Source organism: Thamnophis sirtalis, unplaced genomic scaffold (genome assembly GCF_051295495.1).
Source record: "Thamnophis sirtalis isolate CommonGarterSnake01/CBP01778 unplaced genomic scaffold, rThaSir2_p1.2 scaffold_9, whole genome shotgun sequence".
NCBI classification, from domain to species: Eukaryota; Metazoa; Chordata; class Lepidosauria; order Squamata; family Natricidae; genus Thamnophis; species Thamnophis sirtalis.
Window position 1 is genome coordinate 20,440,261 of NW_028261389.1, and position 19,827 is coordinate 20,460,087.

The 19,827-nt window shown below is 39.9% G+C and overlaps 1 protein-coding gene across 1 annotated transcript in view; it reads right to left on the reverse strand.

The window, feature by feature from the left end:
* Nucleotides 1-19,827, reverse strand: part of DGKI (diacylglycerol kinase iota) — a 316,253-nt gene that overhangs the window by 97,822 nt on the left and 198,604 nt on the right. The window contains 2 exon segments of the mRNA XM_087722998.1: nt 7,593-7,655; nt 19,145-19,344. Of these exon segments, the coding sequence (XP_087579124.1) occupies nt 7,593-7,655; nt 19,145-19,344 (263 nt within the window).

A 19,827-nucleotide genomic window follows, 5' to 3' on the forward strand; every position in this document is an offset into this window, starting at 1 on the left:
TTGAGACATTCCAGAGTTATGCTTGAACACACAGACACACGTGCACACACACACACACACACACACACAGCCATTTTAATATAGATAGCTATAGTCCTTTTTCATCAACAGAATCATTGATTCAAGTACTACAAGAAGCAATCAGCTACACACTGTAAGATTATATCCTAAACGTAGCTTTATCTATTGGAATTCATGATTTAGATAAGAAGTAGAGGGAAAGCTATTTAAAACCGTAACACTTTGGATTTCCCCAACCTAATAATGTGCAGATTTGTCAGGTCTGAATCTTTCTGAGCTATCCTTGAAGCAGAAGCATCCAGTCATAGGCGGCATCTAGTTCTTACATTTTACTGACAAAGAAATAAAAGGAGACTAGTATAGATCTATTTCAAGCTATTTAGCTAGCCATACCCTTGCTGGGATTCAAAGCCAGGCTACTTCCATATTAGGATTGGGGTTGAAAGACAAAAGTGGAAGCAGTAGGTTCCGTCCCATATTTGGGTAGACTGGTCTCACTGGGAAAAAACACTTAAAACTTTTAAAATGTTTTACAGAATTGGATCTAACTGTATTCTTCATTCTGTTTTTACTTACCATATTTTTCGGAGTATAAGATGCACCTTTTTCCCTCAAAAAAGAGGCTGAAAATCTGGGTGCGTCTTAACACTGAATACAGCACTTTTTGCCTCCTGAAACCCCACCCCCTTCACCAAAATGGCCATACATAGCCTTTAGGAGGCTTAAGGAGAGCTCCTGGGGGCTGGGGGCAGAATGAGAGAAAATGGGCTGGTTTTTTGCTCAATTTTCCCCTTCCAGCCCCAGGAGCACTCTACAAGCCTCCTAATGGCTATCCATGCCCTTTTTTTGGGGGGAAACAGGCTGTTTTGGGGAGGTTTGCAGAGTGCAAAAACTTTTTTTTTTAAATTGCCTCTTCAAAACCTTGGTGCATCTTATACTCCAGTGCGTCTTATACTCCCAAAAATATGGTAGTCTATCTTGTAAATCACTTTTTTGAATGCTAAGGAGAAGAGTAAATGGGGAACTCATCAAATTTGCAGATGACACCCAGCTGGCAGGAATAGCCAACACTCCAGAAGACAGGCTTAAGATACAGAAAGATCTTGACAAACCTGAACATTGGGCACTATCTAATAAAATGATATTCAATGGTGAAAAGAGTAAGAGTAAGGCAAGAAAAACGAAATGCACGGATACTCAATAGTAGTAACTGTAAGAGGGATCTTGGAGTCCTAATGGACAACCATTTAAATATGAGCCAGCAGTGTGCAGCAGCTGCCAAAAAAGCCAACACAGTTCTAGGCTACATAAACAGAGGGATAGAATCAAGATCACATGAAGTGTTAATACCAATTTATAATGCCTTGGTAAGGCCACGCTTGGAATACTGTGTTCAGTTTTGGTCGCCACGATGTAGAAAAGATGTGTAGACTCTAGAAAGAGTGCAGAGAAGAGTAACAAAGATGATTAGGGGACTGGAGACTAAAACATATGAAGAACGGTTGCAGGAACTGGGTATATCTAATTTAATAGAAAGAAGGACTAGGGGCGACATGATAGCAGTGTTCCAATACCTCGGGGTTGCCACAAAGAAGAGGGAGTCAAACTATTCTCCAAGGCACCTGAGGGGAGAACAAGAAGCAATGGGTGGAAACTAATCAAGGAGAGAAGCAACTTAGAACTGAGGAGAACTTTCCTGACAGTTAAAACAATAAATCAGTGGAAGAGCTTGCCTCCAGAAGTTGTGAATGCCCCAACACTGGAAGTCTTTAAGAAGATGTTGGATATCCATTTGTCTGAAATGGTATAGGGTTTCCTGCCTAGGCAGGGGGTTGGACTAGAAGACCTCCAAGAAGACCTTCCAACTCTGCTATTTATTTGTAAGAGTAGGCTAATCATATTTAAAGAAACAAAGGAAGCAATTCTAGTGCTGGCAGCTTAATTATTCAGATGCTGGGCCCGTTCTATTTTGACTATGCATTTCTGCCCAAGTGACAAGTAAAAAGAAAAGGAAAGAATCTAATCTAGTGGAATTCAGAGCAGGAAACTGATACCCCAAACAATGCCTCTGCCACTGGTTTAGGGTGATGCAACTGAAAGGGAGTATTTAATTTTAAGCATCCACATTTTCTGACAATTATTTTTAAATCCTATGAACCATAACATCCTGTATATAGAAAAACAGGGGAAGAATCTATTCGCAAATAGCTGTCAGGCGAGAGCCTACATTTAATATGATTCAATAGGAAATCTGCCTCTTTAAAAAACAGAACCCAACATTAAACTTTGGGAAATTCAGAGCTCTCCTGGGGCATGTTCGCTATGACAGATTAATGAACTATTTATCTCCTCAATAAACATGCAAAACTAATTAAATGTCCTTGCTTTTTAGAATAATAGGGAGAAGGAAAACACCAGCTTACAAAAGAAAAATAATTAACCTCGCTAGTGTGATTTCATTGTCAGAACTTAGAAGTGATATGCATTAAATATGATGCTTCAATTGAAAACACTTTATTCATTCAAAATAAGATGTCAACCCAGAAGAAAACAAGAGTTCTGGTTGGGAGCTAGTGCCCACTTCATCAGTTGTGTTGTGCATCCATCCACAGATATCCATGCAGATATGTTTAAGGACAAAATGGACACAAAGGGATAACAAGAAAGGCAAACTTGTCCAGCTTGTGACTCTTCTGTACAACCTCCATTGTATATCATTCAGAGCAGCAGGAAATGTTCATAACATAGTTCCATACTTCTATTATGTTTCTGACATCGTATTGGGTTGACCTTGAAAAGCTAAGCAAAACCAGACCTGGTTAATATTTGGATGGGAGATCACTGAGAAAACTCAGGGATGTAAGCTAGGGTGAAAAACCCAAAATGTCTAGGAAGAAGGCAATGTCAAATCACTTCTATATTGTGCCAAGAAAATTACATGCATACAGTATGTCCATAAGTTATGAATAGTAGAGTTTGGGCAAAGATTACCTTTTACGTAAGTTAGGAAATATCTTGGTCTTTACTGAACCCTAATGGATCAACCAGTAAATGATACAATTTAGACTATTGCATCAAAACTAACAAAAATTCTTTCAGGAACCATAAGATCCCTTGTTCTTTTTGATATATTCTAGTTACACGGTTTCATGTTTGAACATTCCCTCATTTTACCCACCTCGGAAGGAGGGAAGGCTGAATCAACCTTGAGCCTGGTGAGATTCAATCTGCCGAACTGCTGGCAGCCAGTGATCAGCAGAAGTAACCTGCAGTACTACACTCTAACCACTGCACCACCACGGCTCCTATTGTTGTAGGATCACACATCTTCCAATTTAAATTCCTTCTTCAGAGATCAGAAGTCTCCCTGCCTTCAACACATCCATTAAATCCTAAAACTGAACATCATATGATTTTATTTACTGCCAAATTATAACATAGGGGCGTCTAGGAGATTGCCTTTTCCATGGATATTTCTACCAAAATGTTCAGATACTTTTAAAAAGTATTTTATTAACCACTGATATAGTATGTTCCCAGTTGACACCTCAGGAAATATGCTGTTCATATTCACAGCTGCTTTCTTCATTTACCTATCTTTCTAGTAGTACTTTATTCTTCTTTTTGAAAACAAGAACCTTATAAGTTCCTTTAGAAAACAAACAATGATATAATTTTTTTTCTAATCAGTCTTCGCCCTCAAAAAAAGGGCAAAAGTTTGCTTGTATTAACTAAATATTCTATGGGACAAGGACTTAAAAGGGATGTCAAGTCAATTCTTGTAAATCTTTAGAGGTCTCACTCGCCATCTTCAATCTGGGGTTTTCAGCTTAAAGTGTGGTCGGAGCTGCCGTCTTTCTATAAATCTTGGTGGGGGTATGTGGAGTGCTGGTTTTGTTTCAGTAAGTGGATTGATTGGCTGTGTGTTGTATCATGATTAGTAGATTGGTGCTGATTGGTGCTGCCTGTGTGTCCATTGTTTTTTTGTGTTGTAACGGCCTGGGTGGTGGATGGGTTTGTTGACTAAGGCTGGTTTCCAGATGTCTGGTAGGGGAGAGGTATCGTGACGTTTATTCATGTAGTGGGGGGGTGTTTCTCTATTTCAATATTTCCATAATTATTCTCTTGTTGAAGTGTTCAGTTTTAGAGATTTTGAAGGAACCAAATTAATTAATTCGGACAGCGCTGTTTATTCAGCTTTGAAATGGAGATAAGAACCGCTCCCTAGAGTCAGGAATGACTACCACGCATGTGCGAGGGGAACCTTTACCTTTAGAGAAACATTAGGGGGGATTGGCTGGAACATGGAAAATAACTTTTCATTGTATTTTGTTTCACTTTTCACTTTAACAAGTGTTTTTATTAAAGAATTGGAATCTAAAACAAAATAAATACAAGTGTATCTAATGGTTTGTCTTCCATTATTTTCTATTCTTAAGGGCACACCCTTTATTCTAACAAACATTGCTGAAATATTGTACAATGTATTAGTAGGAATGGATGAACATTCAATTTTTTGAGGGAAATACAAGAATGTTGTATTTATTAATAATTGGGTTTCTGATGGATAATTTTGGAGTTATGGCTGTTATTGTTTCAACAGTGCTAAAAAGCCATCAGAATGGATGAATGGATGACGGATGGATGAATAGTAAATCAATAGACAGAAGAGAAATAAATAGTTACCATCAGCAATTTAGTGGCAATTTTGTTGTTGGCATTTGTAAAAGAAATGGATAAAAATTTCCAACTCATCCAACATTTTATAATTGTATACATTATTATTTTTTCCTGCCCAAAATCTAAGGGAGGGAAAAGCCTGTAATTGTAAGCTGATTTATAGCAGAGAAATGTTGATGAATGTAGTATATACATTTTTCTAAGCATGCAATTAGCAAATGTCTTTATAAAAAGCATGGTTTTGAAGCACTGCCGTATCTCTAGCCTAGTCTTTGTGGGGAAAAAGAAAACAACAATTAATGATGTAAAGAATCCTCAAACAACTTCCACTGTCCAAAATTCAAGGCTAATTCTAAATGATACCCTTGGAATTTTGGGCTTTAAATAATTACCTACCAGCATTCATATTCCTCAAAATCAAGTCTGCTCATTGGTCTCAATGGGATTTTCAGAGCAATCTTGATAAAGTCTGAGTATTTTATTTTTTATTGATTGATTAAATGTATATGTTGCCCATCAAGTGACTCTAAGCAGCAGAATAGCATAGTGAGTAGCACTCTAAACCTAACATTCATAATGCTTTTGGAGTTAGTGCTTTAATTTATTAGGCATGCTAACAGTTGGTTGTTATGAAACAATTTGGTTAATCGATCTCAGGTTTGAGATATAGAATAATTTGAACCATTTTCTACAACCTACTACTGTCTTTATACCTTGATCCAATATCTAAATGAATTGGGATTCTAGAAGCGCTTACTTCTTTAAATTCATTCTAGAATTTGATTTCTTATTAAGCGACACACATGCTCTATGCAGGCATTCTTAAAAGAATTTAACTAAGCATGCAAACATAGCTGAGCTAAATAGCTCGGCCCACATCCAACATATCACATGATGCTTCTTCATTAAATTTTGCTTAAATCAAGATCTCTTTCTCTCTCTCTCTCTCTCTTTCTCTCTCTCTCTCTCTGTCTCTGTGTGTGTCTGTGTGTCTGTGTCTGTCTGTCTGTCTCTTTCTCTATCCATCCATCCATCCATCCATCCACTTACCTACATGCCTACATGCCTACAGTAGTTGGGTTGTAGCTGCTGCTTGCATTGTACATATGCCAGAAGAACACTATTTGGGATGATTTGCACTAAGTGGGATGAAACCAGAGGTGGTATTCTACTGGTTTGGACTGGTTCATCTGAACTGGTAATGGAAAATGCAGGTGGCCCCACTCTACGGCATCCCATTTAGGCCCTTTTTAGGAAAAAGCGCATGCACGGAAGGCTCAGCACATGCGTGGAGGTGGGCTGCAGGCGTGCACGCTCACATTTGCAAACCGGTAGAGAAGGTAGGTAAATACCACCCCTGGATGAAACTCAGTTTGTACAATCATGGTCTCAGTTCATAACATCTTTCTATGGCTTTCAGGAAAGAATGCGCAGAGTATTCATGGATCCCACCACCAACTCTGTGCTTCAAGAGCTCCAATTTTTAGTCTGCATTTGATTGATTGACATACCAATGTAACAGAATCAGCAGACACGGTGCTTTGTAAAATTTGCCATAATTCTTTCCCCTGAGGAATTTCTGCTCTGAATAGCTTATGAGATGGAAAGAACATGCCCCGAAAACATCTTTTTTCTGCAGTATCCCTGCAACTTGGTCTCTTTTATTTTCATTCCCATACATCGATGAGGGCATTTTACATCAACCGTAGCCTGGTGTTTTCCCTCTTATTCTAACACAGTCCAAGGGCAGCCCCAAAGGAGTTTAAAATCTGCTATGCTTTGTCACACTTTATGTCGTAAGAAAGTCAGATGACTGCAGCCACTTGACACAGAAGGATGAGGAGGGATTGGAAATGAGGACAGCAAATTTCACACCAGGCTACTCTTCTGTCAGCCCGAGAATAGACGAAGTGCATTTCCATTCAGCAATGAGGAAATCATGTTCATTCCAATGGGAATGGGAATTTAGCTTATGAAAGGCTATGTGGGAAACAGGTGTTTCAAGGAAAACAGGTATCATGCATGTGTTCTGAACCTTGTGAAGGAAAAGTGGAACGTGTAAACTGCTCGACTGTTGCTTTTTGACAACAGTTCTCTCTCAGGATCTTGAGAAAGAATAATGTTTCGTTATGCTTCAGTCCATATGAATTGTCTCTGGAAGCAGTGGCTGTTATTCCTCAAGGGCCTTTCTTCTCAGGTATCAGAAGAAGTTTAAAAAAAAGGCAGGCTGTAACTACTTAAGATTGAATTACACAGTCTGTAAGCTTCTATTCTATCGGGTTATTAAAAAGGACTACAAAAGGCCAAAGAAATTGGAACGATGTTGCCCTCCACTTACATTCAAGTAATTTCACTTCAGGTGTGACCCTTACACAATTAGACTATGAATTTTCCTGCGATTACTCAGGAGCAGAGGTGGTATTCAGCCAGTTCTAACCAGTTCTGGAGAACTGGTAGCAGAAATTTTGAGTAGTCCGGAGAGGACTGGCCCCTCCCCTGTTACCTGATCTTCTTTTGTTGCCCTGAACAAAAGGAGCTCCAAAGCAGGTTAGTGGGATGGGGAGGGAATGGGGATTTTGCACTATCCTTCCCTTGCCATGCCCACAAAGCCATGCCCACAGAACAGGTAATAAAAAATTTTTCGAATCCCACCACTGCTCAGGAGCTCAGAGTTCTCAACAAACAACACTAGAACAAGTAACTTTTGTTCGATATCAGTTTCAGGAACTGGTTGCCATACTGCATTGCTGGAAATGCTAGCTTTGTCGAAAGCATTTCCAGAGGACTACAGGATTCATGCTACATAAACCATGCGGAGAGGGAGAAGAAGGTGGAGCCTGAAAGAAAGGGGTGATACTTTAAAAATAGGGAAGGGAAAGAGAAGTACTCACATGGTGAAAGAATCAGGGGGAGCCGAAACTCTCCTCAGGTCGGCGGGTGGCACTTTTTGGATGCTATAGGCAGCAGGAAATGAGTAGCCACAGCAGGAACAGCACAACAGGATGGACAAACAAGAACAAAGCCCAGACAGAGAGAGAGACAGAAAGAGAAAGAGAGAAAGACAGACAACATTTAACCAAAACAAAATGAAAGCATTACATACAAGCTCAATGGAGATGTATACTAAATACCCAAAGCCAGTGATAGATACCAGCAAGCACAATGAAGGGAAATGGTTCTGGCACTATAGCATGAGGCAGCACAAGGGCAAAAGATAAGAGACTCTTGTAGCATGATGTAGTCTTGGAAATGGCAAGAGGTTGAAGGGCGCTGATACAGAAAGGCAGAAGCTATCAGAGCAATTGCTCCAGATACCACCACTGATGGAGACCTCACCCAAAGTATGACTCATCTTTCAAAGATATTGGTATTCGGACATATTGGTGTTTTTCAGTCACTACCACAACAATAATCCCTCAAAACAATTCAGCCGGTTCTATCTGATTTAGGTGAATCAGTAGCAGTGGTGGCAGGAGACTCCGCCCACCCGCCCGGACATCCTCATGACCCATTTTTGACACTCATATGAGCATACGCTCATATTTGCGAGTCAGTAGCAAAGGTATGTTAATTTCACCTCTGCTTCAAAATGTAATGCAGAGAGTCCCGGCTTATTGACTTTAGAGGACAAGAGAGAAAATATAGGTACAAGATGATGGGGGGACTTGTGCATATTTTAGACCCAGGCAGAGTTTTGAAAAAGCATTGCATTTACAGTTCATTTTGCTAACAGTAAATAGCTGCTACCATCTCAGTATAAATGGATTCTCCACTTCCTCATTGGTCTATCGAGCATTCCTTTCACTTCATCTTATTGTTATCTGTCCAGTTGCCTTGTCATTATGACTCACACTTTTGGATTTTGCAGCAGGGAAAAAACATGTTGTTTTTTTGGGGGGGAACAAGATGTGTTTTTCTGCACATAGGTCAAATAAGGCCGCAGTGGAATCAGGTGGAAGATGTCTCTGGTTTAAAGAAAGCAGGTGATACAATTTCAAACAAAGCTACAACCTGCACTTATCTCATCACCAGCTTGCAGAGGTATGCAACATTGGCATTCTTCATCATCTATCATCTACATATATAAAAATGGCTGTGCGTGTGTATGTTCCAGCATAACTCTGGAATGGCTCGAGCAATTTCAACCAAACTTGGTACACAGATAACTTACTCTCTGGAAACAAATACTGTGGGGGATAAGATATCCCTAATACCCCTCGAGGTGTGTGTTCTGATAAGATACAGCCTGTTGTGCAGGGATGAGTTCCAGCTTCTTCTACTGCCGGTTTGCTCAGAGACGTGCTTTGGGCACGCACGCATTACACGCACATGCACAATAGTAAAAAAAAATGCTTCTGTGCATGCGCAGAAGCAAACAAAAACAAAAACAGAAAAAACAAGAACCGGTTTGGGGGCATGGTCTGCTGAGTTACTATCTACTCATCCAAACCGGTCGGAACCAATAAGAACCCACCTCTGCTGTTGTGCTTTAAAATGGCTTCTACTGCACAGCACAGTGGAGTTGCCACGGTAACGGATTCATAGTGCTCCACAAGGGGGCTCACTCTGGTAAGGGGGAAAATCCAACATTAGAAATTACGTTTGGTCCGGATATTTGTGAATTTCTAATACAGGATTGGGATAAAGAACTATCCAGGCAATGCCAGGTTAACAGCTAATATAATGTATTGAGGCTCCTCTTCCTCTGATATGTCACATAAATAGGATGAAAAAGCAGCATTTAAGCAAACTGCAAGAGTCTTGGGGAAACCTGCCAACACTGCACAAAAGAAAAGAATTCAGCTCTTTTATATTATTTTTAAGTTTAAAGCAAGTCTACAGAATTGCATTGTCCTTAAAATATGTATTCAATTACATCTTTCTTAGACCAATTTAAAGGTTCCAGCAATGTATGCATTTTAAGGCGTGGTTTTAAGATTGCTTACCCATATCTGAAAAATATAAAATCCAGTATAGAATACACATAGTCCTCAATTAATGCCTTTCACTGAGACCAAAATTACAGTTGTAAGTCTTTGCTGTCATTAAGCAGAATGCCAAGTAACTGCAGTTGATTTTATGGCCTTTTTTGGCAGTGGTTGTAGAGTGAATTGTTTTATCGAATGACATTGTTTTTACTAGAAGTAATTGCTAGAAACCAGCAAAAAAGCATTAAAAAGCACTGCAATACGTATGCTGCAAAGGCCATTCAAGTGAATTTGTTTCCAAAATGTGATCACATGATCACAACCGGAATCGGGAGCTATTAGACCAGGGGTGTCAAACTGGATTTCTTCGAGGGCCAGATCAACATTGTAGTACTCCGCGGGCCAGCAGGAGGGAGGAGTGGGGAGTGGGATGGATGCCTCCTATTGCACCCTGCCGACCAAAACGGGGCATGGGGGTCCATATACGGGGCCCCCTGTCCCTCGTTTTTACACCCCCCCATGGTCTCCTGCAGCACTCTGCCAGGCCCGTTTTTGGCCCGTTTTTGCCCCTGTTATTGGCCAGCAGAGTGCTGCAGGAGGCCATGGAGGGTGAAATCGAGGCACAGGGGGCTACACACAGCCCAGTTTAGATGCCAGGGGACCGCAGGCTGGTCCTTTAATATTTCCAGGCTGGCCCCGGGGGCCTTGAGTTTGACACCCTGTGTTAGACTTTCAAAATCTAGTCATAAGTACCTTTGGAGAATCTGTCTAATTTGAATGATCACTAAGGAACCAGTTGTTAAGCAAAGACAACATGCATTTTACATGTTTGTGTTCCTTTTGAATAGACCCGACAAAATATTTATTGTAGGTACTGAAATTGGACTAGAATAATTTTGTTCTCTCTCTCTCTCTCTCTCTCTCTCTCTCTCTCTCTCTCTCTCTCTCTCTCTCTCTTTCTCTTTCTTTTAGTGACCGTTCAAAGTTACAACAGCACTTATGACCATTTTTCACAGTTACAACCTTTGAAGGATCATGTGATCAAAATTCAGATGTATGCCAACTGGTTCATACTTATGACCATCACTGTGTCCCAGGGTAATGTGATCACTCTCTGCAACTTTCTGACAAGCAAAGTCATTGGGGAAGCCAGACTGTCTTAATAACCAGGTTACTAACCTTTTAACTGCAGTGGGTCACTTAACAACTGTGGCAAGAAATGTTGTAAAATGGGGCAAAACTCAATTTAACAAAAAATCATTTAACAACATAAATTTTTGGCTCAAATGTGGTCGTAAGTTGTAAGCCCATGAGGCTGGCCTGGAAACAGCAAAGGGTGGGCCTGTGGTTCCTCTGCCAGCAAAAACGGAGCTCGTGGGAGGCCACACGTGACCCCCTGTGCCCCATTTTCAGCTGCTATGACCTTTTACAACCCTGTGCCAGCAAAAAGAAGGAAGAAGAAAGAAGAATGCAGAGGGAATGAAAAAGAAGAAAAGGAAGGAAGGAAGGAAGGAGGGAGGGAGGGAGGGAGGGAGGGAGAGAAGGAAGGAAGGAAGGAAGGAAGGAAGGAAGGAAGGAAGGAAGGAAGGAAGGAAGGAAGGAAGGAAGGAAGGAAGGAAGGAAGTTATAATGAGAGGAAGGGAGGGTCTGAAGGAAGTCCTGTCTTAGCACTTGGCCACCACATGTGCCCCCAACACGAGTGACATCGAGCTAGCCATGCCCACCATGGCCACGCCCATCTTGGCCACATCTACTATGGCCCTCCAAGATCAAACACAACACTGATACAGCCCTCAATGAAGTCGAGTTTGACTCCCCTGGCCGTGACTATTTCAGTACTTTTACAACAAGTCGCACTGAAGAGGATCTGGTTTCAATCCATTAGTAATACAAATATAAAATTACATTATCCAGAACACTCGTTGTTCATTCAAATTATAAAGATCCTCTTATCCCCTTTCTTATTCAATTAAAAATGATCAGACTTACAAACACAAGAGCACTTTACGCTGGATATAACAGGGGACGTGAGAGCTTTGGAGAACTGCAAAGTACATTTCATATGTGACCTTTTTCTGCTCGATGTTTAGTCAAAACAGCTTGTGGGTATCAAACTTAATTCCCTTCTCCCTTTAATTTAGCCCAAGGTCAATAAATTATAGCCTAGAGTAGGAACAAGATCAAATTGAAAGACAACTGAAAAAATCCATAACTGAAACTAAATATTTTTCGATGGAAAGAATCATTTGCAGATTTCTATAACTCCAACTTGGATTTCTTGGACAAAGGGATAGTTTTTAATATTGCCATTCTAAGGCTCATTCCATAATGGGTAACTTTTAAAACCAAATACACTTAATTAGATTAATCATATTAATCTCCCCCTTTGATTCTGTTACTCAAAACAAAATCACTCTTTAAACTTTGGTCTTAAGCTCTTTGGCCACCTAATGAGAAAGGAGGAGAAGAGCCTAACGCTGGGAAAGACTGAGGGCAAACGAATAAGGGGACGGCAGAGAATGAGATGGCTGGATGGAGTCATCGAGGCAGTAGGCGTCAGCTTGAACAGACTCCAGGGGATGGTAAAGGACAGGAAGGCCTGGAGGAATGTTGTCCATAGGGTCGTGAGGGGTCAGACAAGACTTCGCGACTAACAGCAACAACAACAATTTTGTGCTGCTAATGAATGTTGTTCCCCCTTTAAGCCAGCCAAAGTTCCTTCCGTTTGACCAATAAAAGGGTGCAAAATTCAGAAACTAGCTATGCGTGTGTGCGAGCACACACACACACACAAACACACACACCGTCATTCTTCCCTCGTAATGTTTGCTATTCAAAGGGAAGGAGGAAATTGCTGTCCAATGGAGCTCAAAGAAAATTCAGTGCACTGTGCAACAGCTGTGAAAAGGCAAATTCCATGCTAAGATTGAAAATAAAACTGCAGACGTTATGTTCTTATAAACATGTACATGTTTACTATACTTTGCATGGCTCTGTTAGCAAATTGGAAGAAGTGGGCAACAAAAATGATCAGAAGTCACGAATAACTTCTCTACAGGAAGAGGGTAGAATGTCAGGGAATGTTTAGCTTGGAAGAAAATGTGCTGGAGGTGTCTACAAAATTGTGCACCACTAGGAGAAAATGGACAGGGATAACTATGCATTTATCTATCACATTGATACCTCGATGGAATCGTACACTGACACACAAGAGTGGAAGCTTTTCTCCTTTCAAACTTTTAGGCCAATGATTTTTTTAAAAACTCTGTTTCATACATTACCCAAATTCATAAGCAGAAGATGGGCTGGCGGCCACTAACTTGGCTGGCTTTAAAACAGGATTGGATAACTGATGGGAGACAAGCCTATTGAGGAAACTTCAATTTAATATTACATATTAGCTCCTTATTGGGGATGATACCTCCAAAAAACAGTTGCAGGACAGTACTGTTAGGAGAAAATACAGATGTCAGCCCTGAAGCCATTTTAGAAGCATCGTTGGGGCTGTCACAGCCAGGCCTGTTGAAGCTGTTGGACATGAGGGGGGAGATAGAGATAGCTGGGAGGGATGTGTAGCAGGGGTGGGTTCCAGTAGTCACTACTTCCAGTTTGCTCGTGGGTGCACCGCACCAGCAAACATGTGCAGTACAGTAAAAATTGTTCTGTGCATCCGCAGAACCAAAAAACAAGATGGCAGCACCTATGGCGCTTCCTGGAGAACTGGTTCGGGGTGATGGCATGCCTGGGTCGCTGTAACTATTGGTTCAGCCGAACCAGTCCGAACCAGTAGGAACCCATCACTGATGTGTAGCCAAAATAACATTCTTTCCCGTGGGAGCCAAGGATGCTTCACCAGGTGTTGGAGGAGCGTGGATAAGAGCCAACTGGAGCTGAGACTGTGACCTGATTGGGCCATGTGATGGACTTGTGACCTGGGGGCAAGAACATGGGGTTTTGATTTGGGTGGGGAAAACTCCCATCCTTCAGAGGCAGGTTTTCACCAGCTGTGCAAATATAACATTCCTAATAAATTCATACTTTGAGGAAACCCTAGGCCTCAGAGTTTTGATTGCTTTGGGTATGTTACCTGGATCTCTGACAACAGGTAGTCTTCAGCTTACGACTACAATTGATCCCAGCATTTCTGTGGCTAAGTGAGAAATTTGTTGTGAGTTTTGCCCGGTTTTATTAATTTTCTTGCCATATTTGTTAAGCGAAACTTTGCTTAGTAACTTAGTTGTTAAGTAAATCTGGTTTCCTTGTTGACTTTCATCTCAGAAGGTCTCAAAAGGGGATCACATGACTCTGGGACACTGCAGCCATCATAAATGTGAGACAGTTGTCAAGCATTTGAATGTAAAACAAATAAATTCCAGGGGAACGCTAAAACGGTCCTAAGTGTGAAAAACGGTCATAAGTCACTTTTTTCAGTGCCGTTATAGCTTTGAGCAGTCACTAAAGGAACTGCTGTAAATTGAGGACTACCTGTATGTTTCTGTCTCCCACTTGCAAACCTCCAAAAGCCACTGTGAGGAAATAATTGGGCCTTGGCCTGAGCAACGGTCCTTCCCGTATGTTCTCTTCACGGGGTCACGGGGGGCTATCGCCAATCTCAGTTCGCTGCAGAGCTTATGCGTGAAACAGGAGGTTGTCTTTTGATCAGAAAATGCCTTTTTGTGAAGCTGGATGCTGATAATATAGCACTTTTCTCTTCAAAGTGACATTCCGATTATGTATCAGATTTGTATCTCCAGTCTGGCAAAATTGCAGCATTGTCACTACAAAGCCAATTTTCATTTATTTCATTCATCACCACATTTTTCCCCCGCTTAGAAATAGCGGGAAGGGAAAGGCACCTCATTCTTTTGCTGGATTAATGCAGTTCAATGCAGAACATAAAGGGACACAAAAGATAAAAGCCATAAACAAATATGTTTTTCCTTCCCTATGTGGATGCAAACAAAATTATCTTTGCAAAAATTGCTTATCAATATGCACACCAGAGGTGGGTTCCTACCAGTTCGGCCAAGTAGGTAATAACTCAGCTGGCCACGCCCCTAAATTGGTTCTATCAGCGGTGCCATAGGCACCACCATTTTGCTTTTTGCTTCTGCGCATGTACAGAAGCATTTTTTCCTATTGCGCATGTGCACATAGCACGCACCAAGCATGCACGCGCACAGGCCCAAAGCATTTCCCTGAGCAAACCAGTAGTAGAAGAAGCCAAAACCCTTCTCTGATGCACACACACACACATTCTTAACCATTTTGATAGCCTTACTATTGAATTAGAGAATACAAAAATCTAGTAACAAACTTTAATATTATCCACAAGACTATAAAGAGTTTCTTTAAAAAAAAATAGGAAGGCTCCCTATTATCTTCATGGAAGATAATATTATGTACATATAACCCCACTTTGTATTTTGATGAATTATTTGTATTTGGGATATTTATTACCGACTTTGAGAGCCGGGGAATTTGGCAATACTTTTCTATAGAAGATGGCTTCCCATTGTTAATAACTACCAGGGGAAAATGTACAACCTTTTCAGATTCAATCCGTATATTAAATCTGAGTTCTATATCAATTAACTATTATTTCAACTTTTAAAGGGTAAACTAATTTGTTTTAGTTTTAACAATGTTCACATGCCTTTTTTCATGTCTTCCAACAAAGATTTTACAGATGAACCTTGGAAGACAGTTTGCAGAAAGAAAATATTTAAATCAAATATTCTAGGTTACGTATTTGCAAATTCATACTCTTCTTGAGTTCCTTTTTTAAAACTTGCATTCTGACCTAAGGAAAGAAGCCAAATGTTCAGCGCAAGTCATTAATCACTTACATATAAATATTAGGCTTTAAGTTAAACAAGCTGATAATTTTCCATTTCTGGTTCAATACTCTGGTTTATTTTGATATGCCAATTAACACCTGACCTCCCTTATTAGGATATTCATTGAATCTGGTCTCATTTACTTATAAAAGTTCCAAGTTCTTTCATTTAAGCATTGTTTTGCATCAGATGATTTTTCAGAATTCAATATCATTGATCATAGTATTCTTCTGAACTAGTATTTCTTAACCATGGCTAATTTTAAGATATGTGAATTTCAACTCCCACAATTCTCCAGCCAATATGCTGGGTCGTTAGGACTTGACAACAATTTGATGGCAAAAAATGATTCAATCAATCAATTGAAATTAAAATCTTTTATAGAGTTTTCAATGGTTGAGATTTAATTAGCATGAGGTTGATTTCAACTTATGTTTTATTTTTTGTATTATGCTGTAAATAGCCAAGGATCTTAAAAAACCAACAGCATATCAATATTGTTAATTAGTAATAAAATAAACATAAACATAATCTGCCATTAATAATTACACTCGCCATTCACTTTGCATAGTGAATGCCAAATGTATATATTGCATTCACCAAATATATCAAACAATAAATTGTAATAAACTGTTTACTACCAGAACTTGCACCCATTTCCAAGTTACAGTTATTTCAACAAAAACTCATATTTCATTGACAATGAATGCTCCGTACCTTTTGGAGAAGCTAACGGTTGAAGATGCAACATGCACTATTAGTTAATATGCTATTATTGCTCCCTTTGGAACAAAGGAATTTGACATATTATTTTTCTTCTCACAGATCCACTCGTTTTTGTAAATGCTCATATTCTTTTTAATTATACACAGATGCTTCTTTTGACTAGACATTTTGTGAGGCTTTTAGGCATTTGGACTGCAAATAGTAGTTTATATGGATCATTTTCCATTTTTATCATTCAGCAAAATGACTTAAATGTGAAATTAATTATATAAGACGGCATAAATGTATATCTTTCATTAGCATATGAAAGTTTTAAGCATTGGGAGTCTTTCTTTCCTCTTTTCTTTTTCCCTTTTATGCATATAAAATAAATATTTTAAAAGCTTATGTCTGTTTTAATCAAATCTGCCGCCTCTTTTGTTTTCTTTATTAGCATTTTCTCTCTCAGCCAAAGAAGTTGCAATCAGGATATCTATGCATAAAACTGACAGGAAAATGTAGGAGAAATGATTTAAAATAAAAGTTGTTGAAGTTCTTTCCCTGAATCAGGAAAATACTTTATACTTAGATCCTCTACCCCTGGCCTTAATTTGCTCTCATCCTTTCTCCTTGTTGGCGTTGCTTGTTGGTTGGGAGGGCAAGGACGAAAAGTGTCATTACACATGTCATAATATAATTATGCAAATGACATGAATTCTATCATTTGCATAATCATCCCAAAGGTGCTTTTTCAAAAGGCAACTGACCGCCTCCTGCCACATACCTCCCAGCGTCCGATAAGATCTCACAGGATGGGCCTTCTCTGGGTGCCGTCGACTACACAATGTCAACTGGCAGCTCCTCGGGGGAAGAGCATTCTCTATAGCGGCCCCGGCCCTATGGAACGATCTACCCCCTGATCCGGACCCTCCCCAATCTCTCGGCCTTCCAAAAGTCTACTAAGACCAGGCTGTTCCGGCAGGCCTGGGGCTGCTGATCCTTGATTGAGTTCCAGCCCCACTAAGAATTGAGTGCATGTTGTGTTCTTTTAACTTGCTTTGTCTTTGTATTTTAATTTTTTTAGTATTTTTAAATTGTTTTTATGTAAGCCGCCCAGAGTCCTTCGGGATTGGGCGGCATACAAATTCATTAAATCTTGAAATCTTGAAGATGTTTCCCTTGAACTGAAGAAGCTTCTTGGATGAGAAGCGAAATGTCTTCAAGGAAAAACAAAGCCCAGTTGCCTTTTGAAAAAGCACCTTTGGGACAACCATGACCTAGATGACAGAGACTCTCCATAGACAATAATTTGCATAATGATATCTTGGCATATGTGACTTCATTACGGTTTCTACCAAACTGTTCAGATAGAACATTGTTTCTCAATCCAAGCAACTTTTAAGATGTGTGGATTTCAACACTTAAGCATGTTGTCTGGGAAATTCTGGGGGTGAAACTTTACAGATCTTAAAGTTGGCAAGATTGATAAATACTGTGATAGAAGCTGAAGTATGAAGATAGGCATTGTGGATTCAAAAACTCAAATATTGTACCACATGTCCAAGAACAGTGTCTTTTATCCAGGTCAGCTATCAATACGTTTTGCAAATAACTATCTGTATATACATTTTGTAGAGCCATTGGCACTCTGTATAGTAAAAACATGATAAATGAAAACAAAATGCAGTCTCAATCCATCCAACAAATGCTCAGATCCAAATAAGCTGACAGGACCACGCACAATTTTCTTGAGACAGGCTCATATGTCATAATTCTTGCATTACATCATTTCCCTGCACCAAGAACAAACACAAAGCAGAAACAGCTGCCAGCTTTAACAACTACTTTCAACATCCTTGATTCTAGGTGAAAATAATAGATTTTATTAAATGCATGATTCCAGCTATCTAGCTATCATATATGGTGATAGTACTATGAGGTGGAAAAATGCCTCTTCTACGGGACACAATGGACATCAGAACCTATGGTTGAGTGTAGAAATTTTCAGAAGAGTTTGTTTCTTGAAAATATGAGCTTCCATCCTCATGACCCAATAACAATTTAAAAATCCATAAAGCGGCGTTCTTCATGACAGTATTGTCAGATGTGTCTGGAATGCAAGTCATAACATTCCAAAGATTTATAATCTCAATGCATCTAGAACAGGGGCGTCAAACTCGATTTCATTGAGGGCAGCATCAGGGTTGTGTTTGACCTCAGGGGGGTAAATGGGCATGGCCATGGTGGGCATGGCCAGCTCGACATCCTGCAGCCCTCTGGTACAAGCACCGCAGGTCACTCCTTCACTGTTTACAGGATGGCCCCACAAGCCAGATCTAAGCACCCTCTGGCCCATGGGCCTTGAGTTTGACACCCCTGACCTAGAATGTTCCAGTTTGAAGAACCTCATGACTTATAGTACAGGATATAATTACTTTACTAGTGATGTCCCCTGCCATAGTTGATATGTTATGTGTTTGCCATATTACAGAATACTATTTTTTCTAAACTTTCTTGTAACAGTGAGTATTCAACATTCAGAGTTTTATTTCCTAGCTTCCTGGCTTATTATTACTGAATCACCTTAAAACGTTGTCTTAGGGCTTACTGGAGAAAAGAATTTAAAGGATTCTTAATTTAAAAGAAAGAGACTAGTGTGATTAATTGTTATTAGAGATTCATTTTTACAAGGTCAGTTCTGAAAATTTTGTTGCATGATCTCTTCTATCTTTCGGTGCAAGATACATAATATGGAGCACGGCAGTCATTACAGGATATGGAGGCACAGGAGGGACAAGCTTTGAGAAAAAGAAGGGGCCTCATTCAAATTTTCCATACAACATTATACAGATTCACTATAGTTGCTACATCCTTAATTCACTCCTGACTCTTGTTGCAGCTTCACTTCACGTTTGTGACATCTCACATTTAAGTTTTGCCTATACCAAAAAGTACATGTAACCAACTTACTCATTGAGCAAAGGCATGGATGTTCTTCTCTTGCTTTTCTGCATCATATTGGCCTGATTCCTAAGGGAGATTCGGATGAGCGATGGAGCCAGCCGACATGGTTCCCCATCCACTTGCATGGGGATGGACTTATACGTCAGTAGAGTCACTTCTCGACACTGATGCAACCTCTCTCCATGACCTCCTACTTGAAGAGCAGCCTTTCCATGGCATAAAGGAGGAGAAAAGAGGAAATATTTATATGAAGATCTTCCTTTCTTCCCTTTCCAAAATAAAATAAAGTTTTAAAAGATTCTTAGATGGTGTGTGCACTTCTTGCCTTATCTTAAATAGAAGATGGCCAAATTATGTGGCCAATATACCACTTTTCATTACACAGTTAACTTGCTAGTAGCCTACAACAGCTGTCTTCAGTTCAGTCCTGATATCATGAGATAAATCCTCCTAAGGGCTTTTTTTTTACAACAGTAGGCAACCAGGAAGTCTACTTCATCCATTGTTTAGATTGGGAGGGATTAAATGTGGGAGATATTTTCATGGCATGAGGGACAATCTTTTGAAAAATAATTGCTCCTTGCAGTATCCTCATCTGCCACATCTCAAAACCAGTACCAAGAAGAAAAATATCAAGTAGAGAGAGAAATCAGTTGCTTGCAAACAATTTTTTCAAGCATAGGAGTGGA